Source organism: Salvelinus fontinalis, unplaced genomic scaffold (genome assembly GCF_029448725.1).
Source record: "Salvelinus fontinalis isolate EN_2023a unplaced genomic scaffold, ASM2944872v1 scaffold_0036, whole genome shotgun sequence".
In the NCBI taxonomy this organism is placed as follows: Eukaryota; Metazoa; Chordata; class Actinopteri; order Salmoniformes; family Salmonidae; genus Salvelinus; species Salvelinus fontinalis.
The window spans coordinates 671,407-684,654 of record NW_026600245.1 but is presented as its reverse complement, the minus strand read 5'-3'; the positions used below and the strand labels follow the sequence as shown (position 1 = coordinate 684,654).

Sequence of the window (13,248 nt, the reverse complement as noted above, 5' to 3'; positions counted from 1 at the left end):
CCGCCATCAGCTGACTGGAGTGGGTAACGCTCAGTCTGAACCTCTGACTGCGATGGAGATGTGCGACTTTAAGACAATGACGCTAGTGTGACGTAAAATATATATTATAATGTTCAGACAAAAAGTTCGTGTAGGAAGCATGAGTTTTTACTCACCAGTGTAACAATACAGTGTGGTTAAAGACTTAGTAACTTAGTTGTGTTCACGATCTGGTTCCCTATAAGCACAACCAGTTGTGTTTTTGAATTATCACATATGTATTAATTTATTTCGGGATTCTGGGTAATCCACAGCAGATTTATGGAGAATTGCTGTGGGTGAGTTCAAAATGGAATAGTCCCGGGATAGAAATATATAAAGTTGACATTACATCATAAAATCCACCTTTTAAATCATACATTAGCCATTTATGTTTTAGTAACTACTGTTGTTGGTTTGGCGTCAAATAAGCCTCTCTTTATATGTTATTTGCCAAATCTCAGTTTCAATGTGGGTTTTATGCTAAAGTTCGATCTTTCAATTTGGTATCTAACTGGAAAATGCATCATCTTTAGGTGTGCTATTTTTACCCTGTCGACTACTGATCATTCATCCACACTGTGTGTCTCATCAATGCAGGTCATTTATGACAAATGTATAAAGTATATATTTTATAAATTCATGAACACCAGACAGTTTATTAGCCCGGTTTTGTTAGTTTAGGTGTATTACACTTCCTCGCCTGTAGAGGGGGACATTGGGTCATTTTCCAGGTTAATTTGATATATTTTTATACTAAAATGGATTACAGTTTATTCTGATGTAGTGAATATGAGACACATGGAAACAATTGATTCATTTATAAATTAGGAATTATTAGGAATTGTTAAATCCACTATACGATCACAATGACTTTGATAGACATTTCAATTGTTTTTTTGTTAGTATATTATAGGGCAGATTTATGTAGAATTGCTGTGGGAGTGCTATTTATATCCCGTCACTACTGATCATTCATCCAGACTGTGTGTGTCCCATCATTGCAGCTTTGGAAATAAATGAACTATCCATCCATTGCTCCTTCCTGTGTTGACTCACTGACTTGAGAGACCATGAAGGTCACTAGCTCGATAGGTTGATATCTAGCTCAAGCGTCACCTCATGCTTTTCATTAACTGTGTGGTTGTGTTATCTAGTGGGAACCCGTTAGCACGGTGGGCTCTGGTGCCTTCTTGCCGTGGGCTCAAAATGACAGAGGAAATCAACCTGCTTGAAATCAACCGGCTCCAGCTCGCTGACCATAACCGTGCTGATTGGCTACCCTGGTTAGGCTAATAGCTAGTTGGCTAAATAGCTAACGTTAGCTGGCCAGCTAAGATTACTGCATATAGCTAACGTTAGCTGGCCGGCTAAGATAACTGCATATAGCTAACGTTAGCTGGCAGGCTAAGATAACTGCTTATAGCTCATGTTAGCTGGCCGGCTAAGATAACTGCATATAGCTCATGTTAGCTGGCTGGCTAAGATAACTGCAAATAGCTAACGTTAGCTGGCTGGCTAAGATAACTACATTTAGCTAACGTTGGCTGACTGGCTAATATAACTGATAACTGCAAATAGCTAACTAAGATAACATTCTTTGATATTTGGTTAGATGGCGTTTTGTATTTCCAAAACGTTGGTTTACTTTAAATCACTCAAGTCATGAGTGCATACGATTGGCTTAATTTGAAGTTCTACATTTTGTTAGGATTTATGTTTATGCACTATAGCCTGTTAGCATATTGTTTGAAGATGAATTTTGTTTTGTTACACACACACACACAAACAATACAGATGTGTGTAGGTGTGTAAGGACTGACCAACACAGGCCATAAAAGCTGTGGTCAGTCTGGAGAGGGGAGGGGTGCATCACTCTAGGCCAACCAGGGGGGTTGAGAGACTGTTCAGTACCATATTAGGAATTGTTTGAGTGAAGAATCAAGGGGAGACACAAGAAGGAGCTACTCTACCCAGCAACCAGATGTGGACAAAGAAAAGCGCCAAGGGGCTTGGACAAGTTCGGGTGCCCCCAAAAGCGGAGCAAGAGTATTAACCATGTTAAGCCTCTACTTGAAGTTATTTCTGTTGTAGTATACATCATAGGGAATAGGCTGGTCCTCCATATTACTTCACACCTGACTTTGGCATTCTTCTGAATTATGATTGGTTTAATGTAATAACTCCAAAAATAGAACAGTGAGGTGTAACTTTGCATTGGGAAAAATATTTTCTTTTATCTTTTTATAAACAATACAAAACATACAAACGACAACATCATACAAACATTAACTACATCACACCTGCCCAGGCCCACTAGAACACACCTCCATCTCCATTAACTACATCACACCTGCCCAGACCCACTAGAACACACCTCCATCTCCATTAACTACATCACACCTGCCCAGACCCACTAGAACACAACTCCATCTCCATTAACTACATCACACCTGCCCAGACCCACTAGAACACACCTCCATCTCCATTAAAACTACATCACACCTGCCCAGACCCACTAGAACACACCTCCATCACCATTAACTACATCACACCGGCCCAGACCCACAAGAACACACCACATTCTCCATTAACTACAACCCCACCTGCCCAGACCCACTAGAACACACCTCCATCTCCATTAACTACATCACACCTGCCCAGACCCACTAGAACACACCTCCATCTCCATTAACTACATCACACCTGCCCAGACCCACTAGAACACACCTCCATCTCCATTAACTACATCACACCTGCCCAGACCCACTAGAACACAACTCCATCTCCATTAACTACATCACACCTGCCCAGACCCACTAGAACACACCTCCATCTCCATTAAAACTACATCACACCTGCCCAGACCCACTAGAACACACCTCCATCACCATTAACTACATCACACCGGCCCAGACCCACAAGAACACACCACATTCTCCATTAACTACAACCCCACCTGCCCAGACCCACTAGAACACACCTCCATCTCCATTAACTACATCACACCTGCCCAGACCCACTAGAACACACCTCCATCTCCATTAACTACATCACACCTGCCCAGACCCACTAGAACACACCTCCATCTCCATTAACTACATCACACCTGCCCAGACCCACTAGAACACACCTCCCTCTCCATTACATCACACCTGCCCAGACCCACTAGAACACACCTCCATCTCCATTAACTACATCACACCTGCCCAGACCCACTAGAACACACCTCCCTCTCCATTACATCACACCTGCCCAGACCTACTAGAACACACCTCCATCTCCATTAACTACATCACACCTGCCCAGACCCACTAGAACACACCTCCATCTCCATTAACTACATCACACCTGCCCAGACCCACTAGAACACACCTCCATCTCCATTAACTACATCACACCTGCCCAGACCCACTAGAACACACCTCCCTCTCCATTACATCACACCTGCCCAGACCCACTAGAACACACCTCCATCTCCATTAACTACCTCACACCTGCCCAGACCCACTAGAACACACCTCCATCTCCATTAACTACATCACACCTGCCCAGACCCAATAGAACACACCTCCATCTCCATTAACTACCTCACACCTGCCCAGACCCACTAGAACACACCTCCATCTCCATTAACTACATCACACCTGCCCAGACCCACTAGAACACACCTCCATCTCCATTAACTACATCACACCTGCCCAGACCCACTAGAACACACCTCCATCTCCATTAACTATATCACACCTGCCCAGACCCACTAGAACACACCTCCATCTCCATTAAATTAACTACATCTCACCTGCCCAGACCCACTAGAACACACCTCCATCTCCATTAACTACATCTCACCTGCCCAGATCCACTAGAACACACCTCCATCTCCATTAACTACATCACAGCTGCCCAGACCCACTAGAACACACCTCCATCTCCATTAAATTAACTACATCTCACCTGCCCAGACCCACTAGAACACACCTCCATCTCCATTAACTACATCTCACCTGCCCAGACCCACTAGAACACACCTCCATCTCCATTAACTACATCACACCGGCCCAGACCCACTAGAACACACCTCCATCTCCATTAACTACATCACACCTGTCCAGACCCACTAGAACACACCTCCATCTCTATTAACTACATCACACCTGCCCAGACCCACTAGAACACACCTCCATCTCCAATAACTACATCACACCTGTCCAGACCCACTAGAACACACCTCCATCTCCATTAACTACATCACACCTGCCCAGACCCACTAGAACACACCTCCATCTCCATTAACTACATCACACCTACCCAGACCCACTAGAACACTGCCAGCGCCCGCATCAGCACCAGTTTTTTTCTCTCCGTCACTTTCAACTTTTAGATAATAAAGCATTTTACCTTTCTATTGAATTAACAACAGGGGATTGGTTGATTTCCAGGTTTAATTAAGTATAATATTTAAGATGATTTATGAGAAAAGTATCGTCCAACTCTGGGGTATCTCACTGCACCCTCAAATGTCATGTTTTGAAATATACAGACAGACGGATTAAAAGTAATTTTACATTGTATAACTGTACTTCTGACAGCCAACTTTCTAACTCCTCCCATAACTTTATGACATCATAACATTCCCAGAAGGATTATTGAGTCATTGTTAGTTTTACACTGAAGACATGACTCTGCCGTTGTGCTGTAGAATTTGTGGATTTTGTCTCTTGTATAATAAGGGACTATCATTTGTCCCAACATCACAGGCCACAGACTTTGATGCAGTTAAAGACTTCCAAAAGTGTTTCCGCAGTTTAAGATCAACTGAGTTTTTTTAATGGTGTTTCTCCCTGTGCACCTGCCAATGTGAATCCTTTGAACGAGACAAGTTACCAGAAAGGATATATTGCTAATGTTCTTCCCATTAATAACCTCAATGACAATTAACTTGTGGGCGGTTGTGGTGATGGCGTCCTATTGGATGACGTCGTCCATCGGGGTTCCCCTAAAAAAGAAGACGCTCTGGATTGATCACTGGAGTCAGATGTGAAGGAGGAGGTTGATCATCAGGAGTCAGATGTGAAGGAGGAGGTTGATCATCAGGAGTCAGATGTGAAGGAGGAGGTTGATCATCGGGAGTCAGATGTGAAGGAGGAGGTTGATCATCAGGAGTCAGATGTGAAGGAGGAGGTTGATCATCAGGAGTCAGATGTGAAGGAGGAGGTTGATCATCAGGAGTCAGATGTGAAGGAGGAGGTTGATCATCAGGAGTCAGATGTGAAGGAGGAGGTTGATCATCAGGAGTCAGATGTGAAGGAGGAGGTTGATCATCGGGAGTCAGATGTGAAGGAGGAGGTTGATCATCGGTGAATCTCTAGGATTGTGGCTGTGCTGGCGTTTCCACTTCCAGCTTGGTCATATATTTTGATACATTGAATGTTGATATTGTGAACCTAAGTTATATATTTGTACCTCCTGTTTCATGAAGTGATGTCACTAAGTACTGCCCCTATATATGCAATGCATTCGGAAAGCATTCAGACCTTACCGTTATATCAACACACTTAACACTCCCAACACTCCCAACTATAATTCTCTTTGGTACCGTAGACATCTAGTGACCACTTGATTCCATGTGACCAAACATTTCTGAGGCTGAGTCTCAAATAGTCGCCTGTTCCTTTTAATAGCCGGGCAATAGCACACATAGCAAATACATTTTGGGTCTAAATTAAAGGAGCTACAATTATAGTTCTGATCATTGATAATGATCGTGTTTCACAATATTCATAAACATACAAATATATTCTCTGTCTTCTATTGTGTTATTGACTGAATGTTTGTTTATATGTAACTCTGTGTTGTTGTTTTTGTCGAACTGCTTTGCTTTATCTTGACCAGGTCGCAGTTGTAAATGAGAACTTGTTCTCAACTGGCCGACCTGGTTAAATAAAGTAGAAATAAATAACACATAATAATACATAAAAATGTAGGAGCAGTATAGACCTAGTCTGTTCATTATATACATCTACATGATGTATTGTTACACCATGTAGGAGCAGTATAGACCTAGTCTGTTCATTATATACATCTACATGATGTATTGTTACACCATGTAGGAGCAGTATAGACCTAGTCAGTTCATTATATACATCTATATGATGTATTTTTAAACCATGTAGGAGCAGTAAAGACCTAGTCTGTTCATTATATACATCTACATGATGTATTGTTACACCATGTTGGAGCAGTATAGACCTAGTATGTTCATTATATACATTTACATGATGTATTGTTACACCATGTTGGAGCAGTATAGACCTAGTCTGTTCATTATACATTTACATGATGTATTGTTACACCATGTAGGAGCAGTATAGACCTAGTCTGTTCATTATATACATCTACATGATGTATTGTTACACCATGTTGGAGCAGTATAGACCTAGTCTGTTCATTATATACATTTACATGATGTATTGTTACACCATGTTGGAGCAGTATAGACCTAGTCTGTTCATTATACACATCTATATGATGTATTGTTACACCATGTTGGAGCAGTATAGACCTAGTCTGTTCATTATATACATCTATATGATGTATTGTTACACCATGTAGGAGCAGTATAGACCTACAGTAGCTAGCTGCTAATTTAGATGTAGTATAACTTAATGAAACTGCCTTAAATGTGCTGTGGTAAACATTTTTTATTCACATTAATCAATCAACACATTCCTGTCTTTGTATGTCTCAATATAATAGTATTATTTAATTAAATCCATTTAAAATAATCTTTGTCTGAAAATAAAATATGATCCTCAACTGCGTTTCCCCTCCAGTCAGCAGACGGCGATGTGCGTCTTTCAGGCGACGCTGCCAGCGTGACGTATAATCTAGTGGACGGTTCTTCAGAAACAGCTCGTCAACCACCTCGGTAGCTTGCTAGCCAACATAGCCGAAAGATTCAAGCTATTTATACGCTTTCGGTGTATATTAGCTACTGTGTTTTAGCCACACTTCTATCGTATCAACTTGTTAACCTATTTAATTGAATATTACGTTTTTTTGTATTAGTCAGCTGTAGTAGCTGGCTGGTTAAGTTAGCACTAGCCTAGTCGCTAATGATAGCTAGCTAGCTAACATCCCCGAACATGAGCTCCCTAAACTACTCCCCTCTTGTTAAAGAAGAGGAGGTCTGCTGGACGGAGAAAGAAGATCTGGGGCTGAACATTGCCGTGAAAGAGGAGGAGGAAGAAGAGGATGTCACAGTGAAACAAGAAGTAGAGGGTGAGGCTGTTACGGTGAAAGAAGAAGAGAAAGACGTTTCAGTGAAAGAAGAGAAAGACGCGTTCAGAGTGAAAGAGGAGGAGGATGTTACAGTAAAAGAAGAGGAGATGGATGTGAAAGAGGAGGACGCAGTTATTGGTGTGAAAGAGGAGGAGGGGGAGATTACTGTCACATTGGAGGAAGAAGAGGAGGTTGGAGATCCGTTTAACCCCAGTAAGTACCGTCTCTGCAGTCGTTGAACCAATATGCAGTAAAGGGTTTCTACATTTTAATGTTGTTCTGTAGGAATGGCTGGAGCTACACTGTAACGTGTAGAACATCAAGAGTGGACCATCAACAAAACGTTAACAATTGATCAAATGCATCCAATGACAATGCCTGCAATACTGTAGTCCTCAATATCTCCTATTAGCTTAGCCCAAAATGTAGTCTTAAAGGGGCAACCAGCAGTTGTTACATCCATTTTGGGACTTATACATTAATGATATGTACCCATTGTGTCTTTAAGAATTCACTTATAAATGCCTCATGAGCTTAGTTCAACTGTCGTACCCCATCAGAACCCAAAATATGAGCTTTTTTTATTCCAATGTTTGTCAGTAAATATAAACAAACACTGTATATCCTCAAAACATGGTTAAAACTATAATGTTGATATCATGGATGGTTACATTTCTTCATTCCCATCCCTCAGCTTTTTACCGAAACGGGCAGGGAGTACGCTTTGTTATTGTTATTGTGCAATAGACCTGTTATTGTTTCTACTGCTGATTGCTGCCCCGTTACTCCTCAAGGTCCAAGGACTGTATGTTATTTTCAGAGGTAGACTGGCTCTGGCAGGTAAAATAGTCAAATATTCTATCTAAATGTGAATCCATTCTCAATTGCGATACATTCCTAGAAACATAAATCGCTGTACTTTCATATCAATTCAGAATAATTTCACACAATACTTTCATATCACATCAAAATAAGTAACCAGTTGCAATACCCCAAACGATAAACCAAATTCGTTTCTCGTAATTTCACCTTCCTTTAGGCTTCTTTTTCTTCTTTCGACTTTATATGGTGGTTGGAAACCAACTTTAAGGTGCATTACCACCATCAACTGGACTGGAGTGTGGACCTCAGTTCATCTTTCAATCACCCACGTGGGTATATACCAAGACAGTCATGAAGAGGGCAAAACAAAACCTTTTCCCCCTTAGGAGACTGAAAAGATTTGGCATGGGTCCCCAAATCCTCAAAAGGTAATACAGCTGCACCATCGAGAGCATCCTGACCGGTTGCATCACCACCTGGTATGGCAACTGCTCGGCGCTACAGAGGGTAGTGCGAACAGCCCAGTACATCACTGTGGCAAAGCTTCCTGCCATCCAGGACCTATATAATAGGCGGTGACAGAGGAAAGCCCACAAAATTGTCAGAGACTCCAGTCACCCAAGTTATAGACTGTTTTCTCTGCTACTGCACGGCAAGTGGTACCGGAGCGCCAAGTCTACGACCAAAAGCCTCCTCAATAGCTTCTACCCCCAAGCCAGAAGACTGCTGAACAATTCATAAATCACCACCGGACAATTTACATTGACCCCCCCCCCCCCCCTCCCCCCGTTTGTGCACTGCTGCTACTCACTGGTTGTTTCTTACCTATGCATAGTTACTACACTCCCCTACCTTCATGTACAGATTACCTCAACTAGCCTGTAACCCCGCACACTGACTCGGTACCGATGCCCCCTGTATATAGCCTCCACACTGACTCGGTACCGGTGCCCCCTGTATATAACCTCCACACTGACTCAGTACCGGTGCCCCCTGTATATAGCCTCCACAGTGACTCAGTACCGGTGCCCCCTGTATATAGCCTCCACAGTGACTCAGTACCGGTACCCCCTGTATATAGCCTCCACACTGACTCGGTACCGGTGCCCCCTGTATATAGCCTCCACACTGACTTGGTACCGGTGCCCCCTGTATATAACCTCCACACTGACTCAGTACCGGTGCCCCCTGTATATAGCCTCGTTATTGTTATTCTCATTGTGTTACTTTTTATTATTACTTTTTATTTTACTTGGTAAACGTTTTCTTCTTCTTGAACTGCACTGTTGGTTAAGGGCTTGTAAGTAAAGCATTTCACTGTAAAGTCTAAGTTGGTGTCTTGACGTATTTGTAAAAAAGGTTTGTCATAAAACACTATACAGTGGGGAGAAGAAGTATTTGATACACTGACGATTTTGCAGGTTTTCCTACTTACAAAGCATGTAGAGGTCTGTAATTTGTATCATAGGTACACTTCAACTGTGAGAGACGGAATCTAAAACAAAAATCCAGAAAATCACATTGTATGATTTTTAAGTAATTCATTTGCATTTTATTGCATGACATAAGTATTTGATACATCAGAAAAGCAGAACTTAATATTTGGTACAGAAACCTTTGTTTGCAATTACAGAGATACGTTTCCTGTAGTTCTTGACCAGGTTTGCACACACTGCAGCAGGGATTTTGGCCCACTCCTCCTCCTTACAGACCTTCTCCAGATCCTTCAGGTTTCGGGGCTGTCGCTGGACAATACGGACTTTCAGCTCCCTCCAAAGATTGTATATTGGGTTCAGGTCTGGAGACTGGCTAGGCCACTCCAGGACCTTGAGATGCTTCTTACGGAGCCACTCCTTAGTTGCCCTGGCTGTGTGTTTCGGGACGCGAAATTCAAAAAAAAAATATTTTTTAAATATTTAACTTTCACACATTAAAGTCCAATACAGCTAATGAAAGACACAGATCAGCTCCCTCCAAAGATTGTATATTGGGTTCAGGTCTGGAGACTGGCTAGGCCACTCCAGGACCTTGAGATGCTTCTTACGGAGCCACTCCTTAGTTGCCCTGGCTGTGTGTTTCGGGCCGCGAAATTCAAAAAAAAAATATTTTTTAAATATTTAACTTTCACACATTAAAGTCCAATACAGCTAATGAAAGACACAGATCGTGTGAATCCAGCCAACATGTCCGATTTTTAAAATGTTTTACAGGGAAGACACAATATGTAAATATGTAAATCTATTAGCTAAACACATTAGCATAAGACACCATCTTTTATTTGTCCACCAACACCAGTAGCTATCACCAATTCGGCTAAACTAAGATATTGATAGCCACTAACCAAGAAAAAACCTCATCAGATGACAGTCTGATAACATTTATGGTATAGGATAGGTTTTGTTAGAAAAATGTGCATATTTCAGGTAGATGTCATAGTTTACAATTGCACCCACCGTCACAAATGGACTAGAATAAATACATAGAGCAATGTGTTTACCTAATTACTAATCATCAAACATTTCGTAAAAATACACAGCATACACTAATCGAAAGACACAGATCCTGTGAATACAGACAATATTTCAGATTTTCTAAGTGTCTTACAGCGAAAACACAATAAATCGTTATATTAGCATACCACATATGCAAACGTTACCAGAGCATTGATTCTAGCCAAAGAGAGCGATAACGTAAACATCGCCAAAATATATTAATTTTTTCACTAACCTTCTCAGAATTCTTCCGATGACACTCCTGTAACATCATATTACACAATCCATATACAGTTTGTTCGAAAATGTGCATATTTAGCCACCAAAATCATGGTTAGACAATGACAAAAGTTGCCCAGCTGGTCAGACAATGTCGTGCGCCATATTAGACAGTGATCTAGTCGTATACATAAATACTCATAAACGTGACTAAAAAATATAGGGTGGACAGGGATTGATAGACAATTTAATTCTTAATACAATCGCTGATTTACATTTTTTAAATTATCCTTACTTTTCAATACAGTTTGCGCCAAGCGAAGCTATGTCTAACAAGATGGCGTCCTAAGCCACTAACATTTTTCGACAGAAACACGATTTATCATAATAAATTGTTCCTACTTTGAGCTGTTCTTCCATCAGAATCTTGGGCAAAGAATCCTTTCTTCGGTCTAATCGTCTTTTGGTCGAAAGCTGTCCTCTTGCCATGTAGAAATGCCCATTGCGTTCGGCATGAACTGGAACCGTGCCCAGAGATTCACAGTGTCTCAGAAATAAATGTCCCAAAATCGCACTAAACGGATATAAATTGCTATAAAACGGTTTAAATTAGCTACCTTATGATGTTTTTAACTCCTATAACGAGTAGAAACATGACCGGAGAAATATAACTGGCTACACTAATGCTTGGAAAAAGAGCAGGGTCAGTGTCCACCGCGCGCCCGACGCATCTGGAAAAGAGTTCCTACCTACAGGTTTTTTTCATTTATAGTGGCTGTGATTGCGCAATCGACGCCATTCAAAGCGTCATCACGTAAAGGCATCCAGGTGAAGACGTAAGCAGTGTCTGTATGCTCATAGCGTTCACAGTGGCCTTTAAACTGACTCCAGATCAGGGGCCAAAATGTGTGAAATCTGACTCCATGTCAGGGAAATTGCTGTAGAATGAGTTCTGTTCCACTCAGAGACAAAATTTCAACGGCTATAGAAACTAGAGACTGTTTTCTATCCAATAATAATAATAATATGCATATTGTACGAGCAAGAATTGAGTAGGAAGCCGTTTAAAAATTACACGATTTCCAGAAATAGTGACAACAGCACCCCCTAGCCTCAACAGGTTAATCCATGACTGCATAGTGTGTTACTAATGGTTTTCTTTGAGACTGTGGTCCCAGCTCTCTTCAGGTCATTGACCAGGTCCTGCCGTGTAGTTCTGAGCTGATCCCTCACCTTCCTCATGATCATTGATGCCCCACGAGGTGAGATCTTGCATGGAGCCCCAGACAGAGGGTGATTGACCATCATCTTGAACTTCTTCCATTTTCTAATAATTGCGCCAACAGTTGTTGCCTTCTCACCAAGCTGCTTGCCTATTGTCCTGTAGCCCATCCCAGCCTTGTGCAGGTCTACAATTTTATCACTGATGTCCTTACACAGCTCTCTGGTCTTGGCCATTGTGGAAAGGTTGGAGTCTGTTTGATTGAGTGTGTGGACAGGTGTCTTTTATACAGGTAACGAGTTCAAACAGGTGCAGTTAATACAGGTAATGAGTGGGGAACAGGAGGGCTTCTTAACTTCTTATGGCTGCAAGGGGCAGTATTGAGTAGCCAGTTAAATCGTGCCCATTTCAAACGGCCTCGTACTCAATTCTTGCTCGTACAATATGCATATTATTATTACTATTGGATAGAAAACACTCTCTAGTTTCTAAAACCGTTTGAATTATTTCTCTGAGTGAAACAGAACTCATTCTGCAGCACATTTCCTGACCAGGAAGTGGAATGTCAGAAATCGATGCTCTGTTCAACTTCCTGCCTATACATGGGCATGATACGTAAGAGTCTACGTACACTTCATACACCTTCCCCTGGTTGTCAAGATGCGGTGAGAGAAGAAATTTCGTGTTTATCTTGATCTGAGGTGGAATTAAAGCTCTTTGTATGACGTGACCGTCCATTTCCTGTTTCTGGAGCGCGCGGAAGGGACGACTAACAAGGGAAGGGACGACTAGCGTCGTTATGGACGACTAACATCTCCGGTTTAGATTTTATTTGATACATGTGACCATATCATCGTAAAGTATGTTTTTACAAAATAGTTTAATCAGATTATTGAAATTTTTTCGGGAGTTTTGCCGTGTTCCGTTCTCTGACTTTGTTTACGTTGGAGAGATCCGTGCCACTTGGCAAGTGCCCATGCTAAATGAAGAGAGAAATTTGCCATTCCAGATCCAAACAACGACTGTTCTGGACAAAGGACACCTTGTCCAACATTCTGACGGAAGATCACCAAAAGTAAGAAACATTTTATGATGCTATTTCGTGCATGTGAACTGGTCGTGGGCGCCCAAGTGTTTCTGGCTATTGTGGCTATGCTAATATACCGCTACATTTTGTTTTCGCTGTAAAAC

At 41.7% G+C, this 13,248-nt stretch overlaps 1 protein-coding gene across 9 annotated transcripts in view; it reads left to right on the top strand.

Moving 5' to 3' along the window:
- Positions 1-6,770: 6,770 nt before the first annotated feature.
- LOC129842377 (zinc finger protein 664-like) overlaps positions 6,771-13,248 on the top strand; it is a 37,472-nt gene continuing 30,994 nt past the window's right edge. For 8 of the 9 annotated variants that reach the window (XR_008757572.1, XR_008757574.1, XR_008757573.1 and 5 more), the window contains exon 1: positions 6,906-7,515. Coding sequence is in view for 3 of the 9 variants with exons in the window: in XM_055910919.1 (XP_055766894.1) it covers positions 7,167-7,515 (349 nt within the window). In the remaining 6 variants the exon portion in view is untranslated. Of the gene's footprint in view, positions 7,516-13,248 lie in introns of all 9 variants that reach the window. The other variant, XM_055910918.1, reaches the window with a different exon arrangement.